This window comes from Thamnophis elegans, chromosome 3, assembly GCF_009769535.1.
Source record: "Thamnophis elegans isolate rThaEle1 chromosome 3, rThaEle1.pri, whole genome shotgun sequence".
NCBI classification, from domain to species: Eukaryota; Metazoa; Chordata; class Lepidosauria; order Squamata; family Colubridae; genus Thamnophis; species Thamnophis elegans.
Genome location: NC_045543.1, coordinates 121,029,765 through 121,050,138, shown reverse-complemented (window position 1 = coordinate 121,050,138; position 20,374 = coordinate 121,029,765). Strand labels below are relative to the sequence as shown.

General features: G+C 40.5%; 1 protein-coding gene across 1 annotated transcript in view; it reads left to right on the top strand.

Annotated features, from left to right (window-relative positions):
• RAB3C (RAB3C, member RAS oncogene family) overlaps positions 1-19,206 on the top strand; it is an 83,792-nt gene extending 64,586 nt beyond the window's left edge. The window contains exons 4-5 of the mRNA XM_032214331.1: positions 12,754-12,878; positions 19,016-19,206. Of these exons, the coding sequence (XP_032070222.1) occupies positions 12,754-12,878; positions 19,016-19,206 (316 nt within the window). The remainder of the gene's footprint in view (positions 1-12,753; positions 12,879-19,015) is intronic.
• Positions 19,207-20,374: the final 1,168 nt, after the last annotated feature.

Here is a 20,374-nt window from a genome sequence, read left to right as displayed (position 1 = left end):
TAATCACCAATGTCCGATGATGGATATGGCACAAGAAGAAGAAATCATGTAGTCTTGTCAAAAGAAGGGTTAGAGGGAATATAGTTATAGTTTTCAAATACCTGAAAGGTTGTTTCGTAGTAGAAGGTCAAAGCTGTTCTCTTTCATTCTAGAATAAGGGATGTAAACTACAGAAAAATAGATTCTGATTTAATGGGGTTTTTTAAAAAAAGAACCTAATTCCCTAACAGAACAGTAAATAAAGTCGAATCAATTATCCAGAGAGGGTGGGTGGCCCTTGGCAATATTCCATGTTGCCAGCTGTGAGTGTAGCTATCTTTCTACACAATAACTTGACAATGGTGTGAAGCTTAATTGACCACAAACTCATTACTACCAAATTTCCAATCAACAGCAATAGTGAAATAAACCCTGCTTCATCACAGGGCTGAATTATTTTTTGTATGAAACAGATGGTCACTCAATAAAATTGTGATCAAAACACATACCCTATGGGTTAAATTAAGGCCACATCTATTTATTTTTACAGAAGAAAACACCTGCAATGAGAAGGTACTTAGTGCATATACTATTACCTTTTCTCTGCCAAACAAAGTATTTTGAAGGGTGACAGTATATATATATTTTAAAAATAGTCAAGGAACAGACTGTCATCCAAAAGGTTTAGCTGGGGATCTTTCAATCCATCATATCTGTGTCTACAATTCAAAGTTTTGAAGTTATCTTCATGAATTACATACCCCCAAGTCTATGGAGATTCTCAGTCATCCAGGTCATGGTTGTCCCAAAGATGCTTTTTTCAGGAGGCAAATGGACTTTCTTGTTTTTTTCTTTGAAGATGTTTCACTTCTCATCCAAGAATCTTCTTCAGCTATGACTGGATGGTGGGGAATGGAAGGATTTCTTCCATTCCTTCCATTCCCCATCATCCAGGCAGAGCTGAAGAAGATCCTTGGATAAGAAGCAAAACGTAAGAGGGAGTCAAACTATTCTCCAAAGCACCCAAAGGTAGGAGAAGAACCAATGGGTGGAAACTGGTCAAGGAGAGAAGCAACTTAGAACTAAGAAGAAATTTCCTAACAGTTAGAACAATTAATCAGTGGAACAACTAGCCTCCAGAAGTTGTGAAGGCTCCAACACTAGATGTTTTTAAGAAAAGATTGGACAACCATTTGTCTGAAGTGGTGTAGGGTTTCCTGCCTAAGCAGGGGGTTGGAATAGAATACTTCCAAGGTCCCTTCCAACTCCGTTATTCTATTCTATTCTATTTTCAAAGAAAAAAGAAGAAAGTCCAGTTGTCTCCTGAATGCTATTGTATGCTAATGCTATTGTATTGTATTGTATTGTATTGTATTGTATTGTATTGTATTGTATTGTATTAGACGTTGATATCTGAAAGGCACAGCAAGATTCTGAAGAGAAAACAATATTTTTCGCTAGCAAAACAAATTGAGATGTTGCTGCCCCAACAATTGGCAAGAGTCTTGAGTTTTGCTTGTGTTGGATAACACTATAACAGCTTCAGGCTGTTGAATATCAGTTTCAGGCTCCAACAACTTACCTCTAGGTTGCCAAGTTTGCAATGATGCATACTGGTCTGGAGTGGAATATGGCTTTTCTGATGCCAGCTTCTTTCTGACTTACAGTTGTTTTCATAAGATATGAGAACTAGTCAATTTGCATTATTTATGATTCATACTAGTAGGAATCTTACCTTGCAGCATTATTGTTACAATTTATTACTGACTAGTGATTGTGATTATAAATATTGATTGGAGTTCCCTTACAATTTTCTCTATGACTTTTAGGTAATTTCTAATCTGAGCAGTTTGGTCTCTTAGCTCAGAATGGCCTCTCTTTTCCAAAGATTTCTTACCAAAATCTTCATAAAGATCTACTATGAATTTATGTTACTGATTTGGTTCTTTAGTAATAAGAATTAATCATGGCTTGGCTCAAACTCTCTGGCATGAGAATTAACTGGAAGCAATTCAGTTCTTACAGGCAAATAAGGTTTTGTTTTCTCTGCTCACATAGCATAATGCAATTTATTTCTGAAAATAACAAGCATAAATGTTGAAAATCAAGATGTAGTCCTTTGCAATTATGATAGTGCCTAAAGAAGTCACCAGGGGGTTCGACCTATGCATGGGAGTTGCCAAATTTGACATGAAGCAATAAGTGGGATGCTAGAGAATCAAAAGAGACTTCCTTCCAAAATTTGATGACGTTGAACAATGTCATGGCTAACATACACATAAATTAGAAATGGAAACTAGGAACAGACAACATCTTTGGAGAGGAAAAGTAGACAGAATGATAAAAGGAGTCCTGCCATATAAACCAGAAGTGGGTTGCTCCCAGTTCAGCCTGGATTGGGCAAACGGGTAGTGGTGGTGGCGGGAGGCTCCGCCCACCACCTGGACGCTTCTGCGCATGCACAGAAATTTCTGTGCATGTGGCATGCACGAACGAACCGGTAGTGCCAGAATTTGCAACCCACCTGTGATATAAACTCTGCCCTTTTGGTACTTGAATTGTGACATCACACAGATATACAAAAGGGGTGAAGCTGGTGCCACAATGCTGCTTGCGTCATTTGTTGGGATGTGTGGCTGCAGAATCCATGTATGTATGTATGTATGTATGTATGTATGTATGTATGTATGTATTTATGTAAATCAGATAGAATGTCTCATGACCAAACAATTTCAGAAATATCTTTGTTGAATGGGAGAATGTTGAGCAAACACCATGAAAAAAGATCCTACTGGATCATATAATTCACATAGAAAATACTATGTGGAATCACTATCCTAATTCTATTGGGACAAAGTAATACTTCAGCAAACCACTCTTATAAGGTAGCAACCTTATTCCAAATTTCTTTTCTGAATTCATGTCCAAACCTGCATAAATGAAGGGTACTTAGCTTGTCCTTGAAGTTTTGGCCATGGTAGCGACTCTGCAATCATATGATCACAGCTGACAACTGTAGCTTGGCAACTGGCTTGCACTTACAACAGTTGTCCTGTGATCACTATTTGTGACTTTCCTTACTGGCTCCCAACAAAAGCAAAGTCAATGGGGGAGCTGGAAGGTTGCAAGTCGCTCTGTTAAGTCATTCCTTTACCGACCACTTTTCCCCTTGAGGAGCTCCTGAGTGGCAAGATGAGTGCAGACCCTGGGTACGCAGGCTGCCATCCACTAGGTGGCACTCACACCCCACCATCCACCACCTGTCCTTTCTGTGCTCTGGCCACACTGCGCCAGCCACCTGGGCCTTCCTGCATTCATGATGCACCAAAACCTCCCCTCTTATGATTTCCCCCGCTTTGTACCACTCAGCTGCCCACTAGGGCATGCTATGACTGGAACTTGTCACTTCTTGCCAGCTTCTCCATTTGCCGATTAGAAGCTAGTTCTGGTCACATGTGGCCCTCGCTGAATGAGCCATGGCAACTGGTACCTGACATTAAATTTTATGCCCCCATTGCTTAGTGTTGGGAATTCCTGTTCCAATTACCAAAGTTAAGCAAGAATTATGTGTTTTATTTATACTTCATCAGAAACAACTTACAATAATGCAATAGCAGAGTTGGAAGGGACCTTGGAGGTCTTCTAGTCCAACCCCCTGCCTAGGCAGGAAACCCTGTTCCAGACAAATGGCTATCCAACATCTTCTTAAAGACTTCCAGTGTTGGAGCATTCACAACTTCTGGGAGCAAGCTGTTCCACTGATTAATTGTTTTAACTGTCAGGAAATTTCTCCTCAGTACTAAGTTGATTCTCTCCTTGATTAGTTTCCACCCATTGCTTCTTGTTCTACCCTCAGGTGTCTTGGAGAATATTTCACTCCCTCTTCTTTGTGGCAACCCCTGAGATATTGGAACACTGCTATCATGTCTCCCCTAGTCTTCTTTTCATTAAACTAGACATACCCAGTTCCTGCAACCGTTCTTCATATGTTTTAGTCTCCCCTAATCATCTTTGTTGCTCTTCTCTGCACTCTCCACATCTTTTCTACAAAACTGAATGCAGTATTCCAAGTTCTTTTATAAGTGCATGGGACAAGGCACTACTAATTCAGGCGTGTTCAACCTTTTGATTTGCCTGGGCTGCATTGAGTGAAGAGGAATTGTCTTGGGCCACATATAAAACATACAATATAGTTAATGTTTATACAGGTCTATAACAAACTTCTTTTATTTTTAAATATTTTTTTAATAAAATCTTGTGGGGCTGCATTACTAGCTGTCCAAGGCTGGATGCGACCCATGGGACGCAGGTTGGACACATCTGCACTACATCTGCACTACACACCAGCACTAGACTAGGGCTGGCTACTGCTATTTTCTATTTCATGTGACATTTTTTTCCTGCATTCTTTTCTTTTTTAAGAATCCATTGTTCCTACTGAGACAGATCGACCCAAGCAGCCCTAAGATTGATTGCATACTAGAAGGCTGACAATAGGTAGTGTGCGTGGAGCAAAGAACACAACTGATGCAATGGCACAACAAAGAATAGCAATGAAATTTTTAAAAAGCTCAATGCTGCATTATAAAATATCGTTTCCTTCTTCTGCACAGTGGCTTTGTAGCCAAGTCATTGTCATTATTGTCAGTGCCTAACCTGCCTAGAGAGATGTCAGCAGAGAAATAGATGCACTTTTTTAAAAAAAAAAAAAGTAAGCTGCTCGTTTCTAATCTGCACACACTTAATTCATCCTACTTTGCATGCTGCTCCACGCCGTCTTCTTCTTGCCATATAAGGACTCTGTGGCATCTTCCTGCAGCACCCTGCCTCTCTTGAAAACAGCCCAAAATGGCTTTGTTATCTTCCATGTCTATGCTTTAGGCCTCACTCTGTTCTGGCTTCTATGTACCGCCGCATTCCTTTCCTTCATTCATGCCTTCCTGCAGGTAAGTCAAATTCAGGTTCTTAACTTCTTTCTCCATCTCCCGAGAGGATTCTCTTTATTTGATGCCCCTTCTATTGTTGCTGCCTCCCCCACCTCCTCCTCCCCCCCTCCCCATTCCCAGACAAATAAAAGAAAGAGAATGAACAAACAATTCTGTTTGCAGATTTTTTTTAAAAAAAAATGGGATACATTTAAAGGCAAAACAAAGCAAACATGTTGATTGGAATTCTGTTTAAAATATTCTGCGTATAGAATCCCAAAGAGAATCCTCAATGTCTCTTTTGCGCCTTCTCTATTTTCCTTAGCATGTTCTTGGAACTCGCAGCAGAAGGCTGTATGCAATATTTTACTGTAAAAAGGAAGCAATATATTTATTGCAGTTTGCATTGCAATTTCAGCTCTAGCTGGACTCTGAGTATAACTCCATACATGGTTCAGTCATTGGGTACATAGCATTCAGTGTGGGGATGATTCATGGCACTTCCTGTGTTAACTTCCTTCGAAATATGCAATTTCTGTATAGGTTTTACTGTTTATTTTACCTTTCCATTTTTTTTTATACTGAGTCATATAGTAGATTTGGATCACAGAAACAGAAGCAATACAAAAAGAACATTCCTCGTGAAAATAGCATTGTGCTGCTATCTCTGTTGAGGGTTAATTTGAGTGAACTGCTTTGTTGATGTCTTGGTGTTAGGTCTTTGGTTCTACTCTTTAGAACCGTAAGGTCTACAGATTCTGAATCCAAGGGTGGCATCTGGGAATGGAAGAGTTTACTGCCACTGTGACTTAAAAATCAAAAGCACTCCGAGTGATGTGCAGCTTAACCCTCCTTTTTTGTCTCATTTTATGTTAAAAGGTTTACTTCTTCCATTTGTTTGAGTATTCACCTGTTGCTCATTCAATCTGTTGGCCTGAAGGAGGAAGCCAGAATAGGCAACAAAATGAAGTATATGAAAGAACTAAGACTGGAAAAAAGGAGGCCACTAAAAAAAAAAAGAGGAGGAGGGAAATGGGATATTGAGCCTTGGGATAAAATAATGTTCACATCTTGATTTTCTGATTTCTTGCCCCAAGATTAAATTGTTTTCCATAAGTCCTTAAAAAAACCATTCAAGCTATGTGCAAATGTTGAGTGAACATGGTTTAGCCTGGATTGTATTTAGTCTACCTTGGCTATTTAGAAAGATTCATAGCTGGGCCTCCAGGACTTTTCCTTTCATGCACAGTAACATCTGTGATAAATGTGTGAAATGTGGATATGATAGTAGTACACAAATGAGTACACATCAGCGGTGGGATTCACTTATCTTCACTACCAGTTTGCAAATATGAGTGCGCTCGCGCAGAAGGTCCGCATTATATTAGGTTGGGGGGGCAGAGCCTCCAGCAGCAGCCGCTACTAGTTCACCCAAACCGGTAAGAACTCGCTGTGTACCACCTCTGGTACACATCTGAAAGAAAAGCTGCATCTCTCCTGCTTTTCCTGTCCTCTTGGCTCATAAAACTTTATAAAGTTTTATTCAGGATCATTGGCCTTACCATGAGGCAAAGCCAATTTGGTTCAAGTGAGTCTATGTGTGTGGAGGGGGAATGGGAGGGGAGAGACTCCAAAAGGACCTAAAGTGTGGAAATGTGTTCTGATTCTGGTGCATGTGTATTTTGTCTGCTCTAGATGCACAAATATGTTGGAGGGAAGAGACCACAAAAGATATAACAGGCAGACAGGAGAGTTGGTGAATGGGCATAAGAGAACAATGTTGAACCAGTATACCATTTTTACATAATTGTACTTTATATTTTGGGATAATAGTTTAGTAGGTTTTTCTTACACAATCAAGAATATTGCAGGTATAATCACTATATTCTATTACTTTTACATGCAACATATACAGCATTTACCCAATCAACCAAGATTTTTCATATAACTGAATGTGGTGGATGAGTGTCCTTTTGCAAGCAAATGTAAATTTCCACAAAATGTCTCCTGAATTCTGGATTTTTAATTAGTATTGGATTCAATTCCATGATCTCATGACAACTTCTGCTGCCTAATTTGTCATTACTATAGAGACAGCATTTCAAAGTAGACTAAGAAAGAAGCAAAGTTTTTGAAGACAAGCCTAGACATTACGTGGAGGGTACTGAAACATTACTCTTTTTGTGGTGTCAAATAAGGTTTTAAAATATTTCTTTGGGAACTCTTTGACAAGACCCAGAAAATAAATTGTGCTCAAGCCACAGACAGCAGAACTAATTGGAGTCTGCTTAGTGTTTGTCTCTTTCAGGTCAAAATTCTACCGAACAATTATGGTGAAGAAGGAAGGAAGGAAGGAAGGAAGGAAGGAAGGAAGGAAGGAAGGAAGGAAGGAAGGAAGGAAGGAAGGAAGGAAAGAAGGAAAGAAGGAAGGGAATCAATGAATTTTTGCCAATCATTTCCACCAAAGAAGGTCATAGGAGAAAATTGGCATCTGTGTCATTGATCCACATTTGGCCATTTATAAGTCCATGTTCAGACAATTAGATTTACATGCAGAATAATAAGAATGAACTAGAAATATAATACATTAAATACATAAAAACATCACATGTTATTGTATTTGCAAGTGGCCTTTGATGAACATTGGAAGGGAGTTGGAAGGGATCTTGGAGATTTTCTAACCCAACCCTTTGCCCGAGAAGGAGCTTCTATACCAATCTCTTCTATAAAACCTCCAGTGTTGGAGCACCCACAACTTCTGAAGGCAAAAGCCATTCCACTGAATAATTCTCACCCTCAAGAAATTTATCTTTAGTTCTAAGTTGGATCTCTCTTTGATAGGTTTCCATCTGTTACGTCTTGTCTTGCCCTCAAGTGCTTTGGAGAATAAATTGTCCATCTCTCCATTGTGGCAATCTTTCAAATATAGGAGGACTGCTATTGTGTCACCCCTAGTCTTCCTCTTTGATAGATTGGAGATATCTGGTTCTTGCAACAGTTCATTATATGTTTTTGCCTCCAGACCTCTAATCATCATTGTTGCTCTTCTCTACAATCCATGAACCATCAAATTCACAGTTGGACATACCATACACCATTGTGTCTGAATACAAAATCTCTATTAACATGATGGAAACTTTAGACCATTTTCATGTGTCTCTATTCTCCGTCCCTTTATGACACTGGACAGCATAACTAGAACATGAAATTACAATTGAATACATATCAGGAAATATTGTTTGGCTTTGCTAACTGTGGTAAGCATTTGTTTATATTTATGGCAAGAAAAGATGTTATGTAGATGGGAAGGATGGAAGAGAGGTTCGTTGAGTTCCCATGTACATTTACTAAGTGTAGATACGATTGGAAATACAGTTATGTGCTGAAATTGAAAATTTTCAATTGAGGTATTGAAAAGGTATAATAATTAGTAAAAAGCACATTGTTTTAGGGAAAAATTTTCTATACTGTATGCAAAAACAGGCATACAGTATAGAAAAAAAGTAAGAGCATATTCAATAAAGCTATTGTAAAGGATTTTAATTTTAAAAATAATTGGGGAAAGGAAGGCACTTTATTTATAACCAGAAGCTAGAGGTTGTGTCCTTGTAATGTCCCAAATTCTTTCTGACTTGAACACTGCTCCATTACTGTGGTAATCTGGCATTGACACATCACTCACAGGGCCAGAGGAAGGCAGGGAAGCAATGAAGGTATCTAGCTATTGATTGTGGCTGGCCAGTTGTTGATTTGAATGTTTTTGAATGAATGAATGAATGAATGAATGAATGAATGAATGAATGAATGAATGAATGAACCTGTATATAAAACCTAACCCAGTACTTGAGAATTCTGTCTAAATACTCAAGTCCAACCCGCTATCTCTGAGCAACCCCCTCTCCCTCAATGTTGGTAGAGGCCGAATTGTTTTGCAAAAATGGAGAAAGGACTTTGCCAGTCACTAACCATTTTATTACCAGCTTGTGTGGCATAGCACAAACATTTCAAAGTCCTATTGATTTGGAGAGGCATATAACTCCAGTAAATACATTTCATATATATTTATGAATTTCATGTATATTTAAATACATGAAAATATATCTCATGTATACGAAATAAATAATTTTCCAGCACAGTTGGCCATAGTTATGCACATGTATTTAGAGATGGCTTAGGATTTTTTTTAGCGGTATGTCCATCTTCAAACTGATCCGCAGAAATTTTACCCATGTACATGCATACATGAATCTGTTCTTCATAAAATGTACTTTTCATATTCAATGGATCTGTTCGTAATAAAATGTCTTCATCTGGTAAAAGTTCTGCATGTGACCTAGTATAAACAGAACTAATTTGAAACAGGAGATGTCCTAATCTAATTTTCTGGGAACATCACCTCATGCTGAAAGCAAACAGTCTCCCCCCCCCCCAAAAAAAACCCCACACAATTTCCAAGGAAACAAGGGGAGATGTTCTATAAGGTATTATTACACCCAATTTAATTTTGACTTTTTTTATTTTGAATGTTCACTCCAGATAAGGAACATTTGTATATTAGAATCACAAAGAAAATCAAAAGCACTGAACAATCCAAAAATTACAAACCAGCCAGTGATATAGAAACTAATATTCTGAACAAATCTATCCCTCTGGTTTCTCAGAAAATTAGATTTTCTCTGAAAAATATTTCTATTTTTTACCTCATTCTTATTTATTTAGAAGATTTTTATTGCAGTTTTGAAGTTAGATTGTTATAAACAGGCAGAGGAGGCAGTGATATGTTATTCTTTTCTTTTTTTATTATACTTCTTTCCATTTCTTTGCAGTGTCTCTGACTACATATATTCCTCATCTAAAAAAGGGCCATGTGATTTCATAATGTCTTCCCTTAGAATTTAATCATAACATAGGGAGACCAGTGTGGTTGAAGACTTCTGAGAAATGATTATACAATGAAAGACTGGACACTCAACTCTCCACGCTACATCCAACCATGATAGCATTTCAATATTTTTTTTCTTTGAAAAGTAGTCCAAAATCAATGCATATTTTCCCATGAGGTTGAATGAGATAATTTGAGAAAAGAACTGAAGGAATACTTTATGCAATAACCAAGCCACCAGAGAAGTTTGTAAACTTAGCACTGATAATATTTTTATCTATCTGTATGCTTACTACTTGTAGAATTTAGTATTCATCCATTTGTAACCCTCCTGTTGATAGAAGAAGCTTGCAATTGTGACGTGGGCCATCTAAAGAGGTGAAAGAGTTCAGACAATGGGAATGTAGCTTAACCTCCCAACCTTCCAGAGAGCTAAAGAGATTGTGTGGTGATATGGTGACAACCTTAGCAGAGACAAGAACAACACTTTTGGACCAGGTAGTTAGCTTTCGTTAAGCATGGCACGACAAAACCACGCTCGTCAAAATAGCGGTGATAAAACCGCATCGCTAAAGCCGCAACATCATCACCGCGCGTCATCACCGCCGCGACAAAAGCCGATTTAAATTAAGGTTAGGATTAGGTTTAGGGGTTTGCTTTAGGGTTAGGTTTAGGTTTAGGTTTAGGGTTAGGGTTAGGGTTAGGGTGCTGAGTGCTTCGGAAGGCGCGGATTTGCCCTCCGCCCTTATGTCAGCGCGGTAAGGTCGCATTTGCTTTAGCGATTCGGACGGCGCAGATTAGGGTTCGCGCTTATGTCTCCACGGATAAGGGCTTCGCGGTATTGTGGTGGAACCTTCGTTAAGAATGTGAATAGGAGACCCCTGGGAAGCAAATCCTGCTGAAATTTGGCCATTTTAGAATAGAATAGAATAGAATAGAATAGAATAGAATAGAATAGAATAGAATAGAATAGAATAGAATAGAATAGAATAGAATAGAATAGAATTCTTTATTGGCCAAGTGTGAATGGACACACAAGGAATTTGTCTTTGGTGCATATTGCTCTCAGTGTACATAAAAAGACAAAGATACATTCATCAACACTGATAGATAGCCATACGGTACAAATAAGCAATCAGGAAACAATCAATATCAATATAAATCGTAAGGATACAAGCAACAAAGTTACAGTCATGCAGTCATAAGTGGGAGGAGATAGGTGATAGGAACGATGAGAAGATTAATAGTAATAGTAATGCAGCCTTAATGAATAATTTCACAGGGTTGAGGGAATTATTTGTTTAGCAGAGTGATGGTGTTCAGGAAAAAACTGTCCTTGTGTCTAGTTGTCTTGGTGTGCAGTGCTCTATACCTTCCTTTTGAGGGTAGGAGTTGAAACAATTAATGTCCAGGATGTGAGGGGTCTATAAATATTTTTACGGCCCTCTTTTTGACTCATGCAGTATACAGGTCCTCATAAAAGTTTTAGATGACACAAAACTGGGGAGGAAGGATTGCTAATACCCTGGAAAGCAGACTCAAGTTTTTAAAAGCTCTTAATAGACTTGGACATTAGGTCTTATGCAACTAAGGGTTCAGCACTTAGACAGGAATAACTAGATGCACAGAGGCAAGGTAACCTGTACTTAGTTTAGCAATAGTATTTCTGAGAGAGATATGGATATCTTGGTAGACCACAGACTAAGCACGAGCAAGCAATGTGTTGCAGCAGCCAAAGGGGATAAATACATGGGCTGCGTTAATAGAGTCATGGTGTCAGAGTCACAGAGACTGATAATACTAATCATATCAGATGAGTTTGGAGACTAAATCCTATGAATAACAATTAAAGGACCTGGGTACATTTAACCTAAAGGAGAGAAAGATATGGAGACTACTCGATAGCAATCTTCTAATGCTTTAAGGACTGTGATAGGGAAGAAGGTGTAGATTTATTTTCCATAGCATCTGAAGTTAAGAAAAGACTCTGTGGATGGGAACTTCACCCAGGGAGACATAATGAGAAGGAAGGTCATAGACTTGAGAACTATTATACAGTAGAAGAACCTGTCTCCTGGAGTTGTGAGTGTTCCATCATTGGGGGTTTTCAAAGAGACTTTGGAGAGACATTTGCCTGGGATAGTATGAGGATTCCTGTGCAGGGCTTAGACAATAGTTCTGTGATTTTCTGTGATAAAATGGTTGTGCATAGTTGGTCAGGTTTTCAAAACAAATGCAGTGTTATTGATTATGAAAGAAAGATGGAAGTTTTCAGTCTGGGGTAAGCCTCAGCTATAGATAGGGTCTCCTGCTTGGGGGTGGGTGGACTAGATGACCTACAATGTCCCTTCCAACTCTGCTAATCTGTTAAAAGTTCTTTGGGATTCTGAATTAGAAAATCCAATTGCAATTTACTCATCTGTTAATATACAGGTAGTTCTTGACTTATGACCATTCATTTAATGAAGGTTCAAAAATTATGACAGCCTTGGAAAAAGTGACTTGGGTCCCATCCTCAAAGTTACGACCCTCAAACATGCACCCTGCAGTCATGTGATTGCAATTCAGGTTCTTGGCAATCAGCTCACATATATGTGGGTTGCAGCATCTTGCAATTATGTATTTGTGATTTGCAATATTCCTAGTCAGCTTCCAACCAAACAAAGTCAATTGGAGAAGCTGGATTCACTTCACAATCATGTGATTTGCTTAATGATTGCGATTTAAAAATGGTCATAAAATCATGTCAATGACATGATGATTGCTTCACTTATTGACTGCATCACTCTTCTTACAATTGTGGTCATAAGTCAAGGACTACCTGTAAGCGCATATAAAATGTTTGTTCTGCTATGAAAAATCAAAAACTGCATTTTTCTGTTGTCCAAGTCTGTATAAAGGTAAGATCAGTTTTGTAAATTTGCTGATCCATTAACGGATTTGCTTTCTTTCTCTGTCTTTCATAAGGTCTACCCAAATAAAAACGTATTCTTGGGACAATGCCCAGGTTATTTTGGTCGGCAATAAATGTGACATGGAAGAGGAACGTGTAATCTCTGCTGACAGAGGCAAACATTTAGCAGAGCAACTAGGTAAGAAAAGTCCTGACAGCAGGGAATTCTACAAACAATTCCGGAGAAGGTTTGCCCATTCCTCCTCCATATTTGTCTGGATAGAACATCTGGACAGGGTTCATACATACATAGTGTAATATGCCTAGTTCTCCTAATAGCCAAAGAAAAGGAACTGAAAAATATGACTGTCAAAATAGATCAAACACTAGGGCTGGTTTTCAGATGTCTGATAGGCGGGAGGTATCGTCACGTTTATTCATGTTGTGGTGGTGTTTCTCTATAATGGAAGCTATCGAAATAGAGAAACACCCTCCCATGAATAAACGTGATGATATCTCCCACCTACCAGACATCTGGAAACCAGCCCTAGTCAACAAATGAGCCCCACCCACCACCCAGGCCGTTACAACACAAAACAACAACGGACACACAGCCAGCACCAATCAGCACCAGTCTACCAATCATGATACATGAAACCGCTGGGAGAGATCATCCGTAGGCACGGGATTAGATACCATCAATACGCGGACGATACTCAATTGTATCTGTCCGCCCCGTGCCAAATCAATGAAGCGGTTGACGTAATGGACCGGGGGCTTGAAGCCGTCATGGACTGGATGAGGATTAACAAGCTTGTGCTCAACCCAGAAAAGACCGAGTGGCTGTTGTGTTTTCCTCCCAAAAATTTGGCCATTAATCCAACACTCAGGCTGGGGGGTCAAATTTTACACCCCTCAGAGAGGGTTCGCAACTTGGGAGTCCTCCTGGACTCACAGCTGTCATTCGACCATCATATAGCGGCTGTGACCAGGGGGGCATTCGCCCAGGTACGCCTGGTGCGCCAGTTGCGACCCTACCTGAACCGGGAGGCCCTCACAACAGTCACTCGGGCCCTCGTGATTTCTAGGCTGGAATACTGCAACGTGCTCTACATGGGGCTGCCCTTGAGGAGCATCCGGCGACTTCAGCTAGTGCAGAACGCAGCCGCGCGAGTGATCGCGGGTGCACCCCGATTCACCCGCATTACACCTATCCTCCGCGAGCTGCGCTGGCTACCTGTCGATCTCCGGATGCGCTTCAAGGTGCTATTGATCACCCATAAAGCCCTACATGGCAGTGGATCTGGATACTTGAGAGACCGCCTTCTGCCAATTACCTCCCTACGACCTATAAGATCTCATAGGTTAGGCCTCCTCCGCATTCCATCGGCCAGCCAATGTCGGCTGGCAACCACAAGGAGGAGGGCCTTCTCAGCAGCGGCCCCGACCCTTTGGAACGAGCTCCCCGTAGAGATTCGTACCCTCTCCACCGTCCAGGCCTTCCGCACAGCCTTGAAGAACTGGCTCACCCGTCAGGCCTGGGGATAAGGACCATTACCCCGCCCGAATGTTGTATGCATGTTGCTTATTATTTTATTATGTGTTGTCGTCTTAGTGCTGTATTCCCCCCTCCCTGGTTTTCTGTGAGCCGCCCTGAGTCCCCTCGGGGAAAAGGGCGGCCTACAAATAAAATCAATTCAATTCAATTCAATTCAATGATACAACCACACAACCAATCATTCCACTTACTGAAACAAAGCCAGGACTCCATATACCCCCACCAAGATTTATAGAAAACGGCAGCTCCGACCACGCTTTAAGCCGAAAACACCAGCCTGAAGATGGCGAATGAGACCTTGCTGAAACATTGCCAAATCTCAATCTTACACAGGAAAAGACCCGAATATATGTATGTATGTATGTATGCATGTATGCATGTGTATATGTGTATGTATGTATGTATGTATGTATATATACACACATACATACATACATATTTATTTTATTTATTTATCAGCACAAATACAACATATATATATATATATATATATATATATATATATATATATATATGATGTATGTATATATGTATGTACATATATACGTATGTACGTATGTATGTGTATATATGTAAATATAGAAATCTCTCTCTCTCTCTCTCTCTCTCTCTCTCTCTCTCTCTCTCTCTCTCTCTCTCTGTGTGTGTGTGTGTGTGTGTGTGTGTGTGTGTGTGTGTGTGCGCCAGCATAATTCTGGAACATCTTGAGCAATTTCAATCAAACTTGGTACACAGATGACTTACTCCCTAGAAGCAAATACTATGGGGTTAAGACACCCATAACACCCCTCAGTGTGTATGTCTATGTCTGTGTTTCAGCATAACTCTGAAATGCCTGGGCCACTGAAACGAAAAGGAATGAATTATATCTATAGTATCAAATCACAGTGATAGTGTGCAGTAGTGTAATAGTATTAGGATACAGCTTGTTGTGCCTTAAGATGGCGTCTACTGTACAGCAACGTGGAGTTGTCATGGTAACAACTTCACAGTTTTCACAAGGGGGCTCCAATAAATACCCGGGCAATGCCAGGTTAATGGCTAGTGTGTAATAAAGATACCGGATAAAGAGATATTGAATATCTGAGGCAAACGTCCATATGGTGGGTGCAGATTATTTGGAGTATTTTCTCCACCCATAAATAGTTGTCTAGTACTTAATCTTCATCAGAATAACTTTCCAATGTATCCCATTCAACAAATATAGTAGAGGAAGGTTCTCTTGTAGTGGAGGATTGATAGCAGAAGTGGTGGAACTTATGTCCTCATTTTTCTCAGTGGATTTTATTACAGAGGAGATCATAATGCCTGAATGCCACCTCTTGCCTTTAATTCTGGCCAATTTCCATTTAACAAAAGAGCTTTGACATCCATCAGTAATTCCTTGAGAGAAACAGAGGTTTAAAGACAGTGTTGATCTGCCCACTACTCAAGAAATTCACCCTAGATTCAGTGAATATGAATAACACCCATTCTATCTCTACTTCCCCTTCTTGAAAGGGTAACAGATAAACTGATGTGATTGCAGTTACTGAGAGCTTTGGTGGCTACAGGCAGAGGTGGTATTCACTTACTTTCCCTACTGGTTCGCAAATGTGAATTCCCATGTCCCACCCGCCCAACCGCGACTTCCACTAGCGGTTCGGCCGAACCAGTCTGAACCAGCTGAATACCACTTCTGGCTACAGATGAGTTTAACTACCTAAAATCTAGTTGGAGTGAAGTGGTGCACATGTATAATATAATATAGTATATACCAGTGACGTGCGGTGAGCTTTAGCCCTGGTGAGGCACTTTTTAGACTTGTGGACTTCAACTCCCAGAATTCCACAGCCAGGCATGCTCAGTTCCGATTTAAAGCGACAGCATTTTTCCGCCTTGCAAAATAAGTTTTCCCATTCTTTTTCTTCTCCCTCCCCCTCCTTCCTCCCTCTCTCCCTCCCTCCCCCCTCTCTCAAACAGACACACGCACACAGAGAACTTGGATCCCTCTCTCATTCACTCACTCTCAAACACAAACACAGAAGTTGGATTGGATATATTTTCCAAAGGCTTGAAAGCAGCTCCTCTGCCATACCCCTCCCTTCCCCTGCTGCCTTCCGTTCAAACTTTTTGAATTCCTCCCCCCTCCCCACACGCACCTTTTCCAGCTGTTTCAGAGACTAATTCAACTCTGCTTCTCCCTGCCCTGCCCTGCCCTCCCCTCTTGAAAAGCCAGAGCTCTGTCAGACTGAGCTAGTTGCTCCCAGAGAACTCTAAAAAGCCTCTAAAAATGCCCTCTACAGGAGGCAAGAGAATACGTGCCTCATTTGCATAAGGAATTCTTTGCTTGTTAACCCTTGCTTAACTCTTAAAAGGTGAAAAATTTCTTATGCAAAAGAGGCCCCTAGTTCTCTGGCCTCCTCCTAGTTAATACTGAGAGCAGACACCAAGCCACTGTGACTTGAAATCTGGTAGCAACTACCCTGGCTTTAATTATTTTAAGAAAATTATTTAAAATCCTTTCCTTTCCCTGAGGAGACTGGTGAGGCCCCGCCTCCCTTGCCTCTAGTGACTGCACGTCCCTGCTTGGAGCCCTTGCTTAGGGACTGTTTGCATTTACATTAGTGATGAAAAAGTAACTTTATGACCACTGCATTAGAATCCTCTTGGCAAAATGAGTGGCATAGAATTTGGATAAGAAAGGAAGAAATAATAAAGCACAGTTGCAGTTTCACAAGCAATGTGAAAATACAGGTTACTAACTTTAAATAACTCAAAAACATGTGTACTTAACCCTTGCAATCCTTGATTAGATCTAATGAAAATATTTATTCCCTATTGGAGAGCCAGTTTGATGAAGTGGATAAGACAACAAGCTAGAAGATTGGGAGTTCTAGTCCCTCCCAGCTGGGAGATCTTGGGCCAATCATACTTTCTTAGTCCTAGGAAGCAGGCAATAGCGAACCTGTCTACAAACTTGCCAAGGAAACTGCAAGGACTAGTCCAAGCAATCAACAGGAATTAACCATGGGCTTGAAGATATCCCCTCATCCCTAATGGATTTGTGCATAGCTTTAGACAGGAAGGGAAATAATGCTCTGAAGTCTATTTGGATGTGAATGTAAAACCTGTCAGTGCCTCTGTACACTAATCACATCTTTACTCAAGATTATGCAAAGCCAACTGCACAATCCTGGGGGAAGACACAGCTTCTATAAAGAGTTGCTAGCCAAAGTTGCATATGTCATTACAGTCCTGACGTCCTTTTTCTCTGTTCAAATCCAGAGCATTGTCCTACTTTATAATATGGATTTTGGATTTTGTAACAATATAATCTAGATCATGGGTCCCCAAACCCTGATCCGTGGACCGGCACTGATCTGCAGCATGCCAGAAACCAGATGTTCTGACCTAGCCTTCCCCAAAAAGCATGAGGCAGATTCCTAGACCCAACAAAACCCCTTTTATTAAATGAATGTGAATTCCCCTCATTCACATTCAGCAAAGGCCTGGTAAACAGGTGGATTTATGACCACAGACCTTATCTAGCTTGGAAAGCTGCCATGTAAATATTTTCAAAACTGAAGTGCTATGCAAGGAAAGACTTGGCTCAGAGTCTCTGAGATTCACGGACAGATCTTTACACTCCTGAAATGAACAAATGAATGAATGAATGGTTTCCTGCAAAAGCCCACTCCCCTTTCACTTCTCTTTTATTTCCTATGGGAGGGGCCATTCACTGTCCACCTGTGGCTTTACTCCTAAGTTGACCCTGATTCTTAGCTGTTCTTTTCTTCTGGCTCTATGCATGCGTACACTAGGGACAGGCTCCAGCTGTTCCTCTGCTTCACTGCTGTCTAGCTCTGAAGGCAGCTGAGAACTGCCAGACGGCCTTGGCCTCATCTCTGCCTTTAATGTGGAATCCTCATCCAAGTCTTCCCCAACCTCCAGGACTGACCCATGTTCCTCCCCAACCTCCTCACTGTCCAACTCTGCTGCCCGGTCTGCTTGCCACTGGTGGGCCACAACACCAGGCTGTGCAAACAAATGAAGCCCCATCTGTGGGATGCAGGCAGCACACAAACCATGCCCCCTCTAGTCCATGGGGAAAAACTCTCTCCATAGAACCTGTCCCTAGTGCCCAAAAAGTTGTGGGCAGCTGATCTAGATGCATTCCATGGTTAGCTCTCTCCTTTCCCCCAAAGATCGGAACTAATCAGAAATGGATGGAGCTGGCTTTTTTCCTCCTAGTCACACGGGGAACAAAACAATATATCAATCATTGTTTTAACTAGGATGATAGAAGCAGCCCTTGCGCTACAATCACAATTGGGATCAGAATCTTTGGTCATGCTATGTGACCACACCTGATTTTACAACTATTTACAACAGTTGTTAAATGAATTATGACATTAAACAAATCCAGCTTCCCCAATGGGCTTTTTTTTGCCAAAGAAAAAGGTCACAAATTGTAATCATGCGACAGCATGGATGCTGTAACCAATCATGAATTTGATCTCGTTGCCAAGTGCCCGAATTACAATGTCGGCAAGCGTGTTGTGACAGTGTTGCAATGATAGTAAGTGCAAATACAGATGGTCATTCATTGTTTCAGAGTCCCTCGTATGTAACTTTGGACCCTTGTTAAATGAACTGTCATTAAGTGGAAGACTAGATGCATATCTATATTTACCTTACCGATTTCCTTAGTCCTTTCAGTTGCAGTCTACAAACCTTATTCCAAAGTGAGGTGATTAAAGTTTGATGATATCCATGTTTTGGGTCTCTTTCACTAGGTTTTGAATTCTTTGAGACAAGCGCCAAGGACAACATCAACGTCAAGCAGACTTTTGAACGGCTTGTGGATATCATCTGTGACAAAATGTCTGAAAGTCTGGAGACCGATCCTGCTATTGCTGCTGGTAAACAGAACACAAGACTAAAGGAGAGCCCTCCACCACAACAGCAACCCACCTGTGGCTGTTAATAACATCATTGTCAACCAAGGCAACTCCAGTATGTTCTTTGGCCAATAGAGTATTTACCTAGGTCTATATGCCTTTATTTATAATGTCTTACTGGTTCATTTCAGAGGAGTATACCTCTTCTTTAATGTCCACTCCTGGTAAAAGATGTATTCAGAGTTACAAATGTGTAAAGAAAGGACACTCTAATTTCTCTGCATTTGGCCTCAACGCTTAGATGGCTGCTTGTCTTCTCTGTGATCTTTCCTTTGTTCCTTCTAAATCTATCGCTGCTTCAGCTGGTGCTGTGACCTCCGTCACAAATTCTGCCTGGTGTTGACTCTTCCATCACCCATTTTCAGTTGTTGCTATTTATTCCAGGGCAATGACCAAGCAGTTCAGAAATATGACTCCTATTATTCAGAATTCTGGATCAACATAAAAACTGCTGAAGTGTAGCAATGCGATTCTTCAAAGGCAACCGTAAGTAGTCCTCAACTTATAACCACAGTTGCAACCAGAACTTCCATTGCTAAGCGATGCAGTCATTAAGGGAGTTGCATCTGATTTTATTAACCTTTTTCCCACACTCATTAACTGCGTCATGTGGTCAGGAAGCGAATCTCGCCCTTTTCCCATTGACTTTGCTTATTAGAAGCCCTCTGGGAAAGTCACAAATGGTGATTTGGTGACTATGGGAAGCTGCAACCATCATAAATACATGGTGGTTGCCAAGTGCCTGCATTTTAATCATGTGACTGCAAGGACGCTGCGGCAGTCATAAGAGCAAGGACCAGTTCAAATTTTGAATGGTTGTTAAACAAATGGTCGTAAGTTGAGGACTATCTGTATATTATTTAAATAACTTGCCAGAAGATGAGTGGCTCCATGTGGCAGGGATCTGGCACTTTTAGAGAAATCATACGGTGTCCCTAAATAATTACAAGCATGCCACGCTCTCATTTTAAGTGAGGTCTCCTACTCAAAGCCAAGATATAGAAGTTCAGAAATAGGTTTTGCAAAAGCCTGCTGCTACCTACTTCTAATTGGATTTTTTAAAATTAGTATCAGCACTGATTATCTGGCAAGGTCCCATCCATCATTAGACCAGAATTTGTCTATGCAGTCCTTCTAAAACCTTAGATGCAATTCCCAGAGTCCTTCCAAAAATGTCCATCCTATTATGATTCT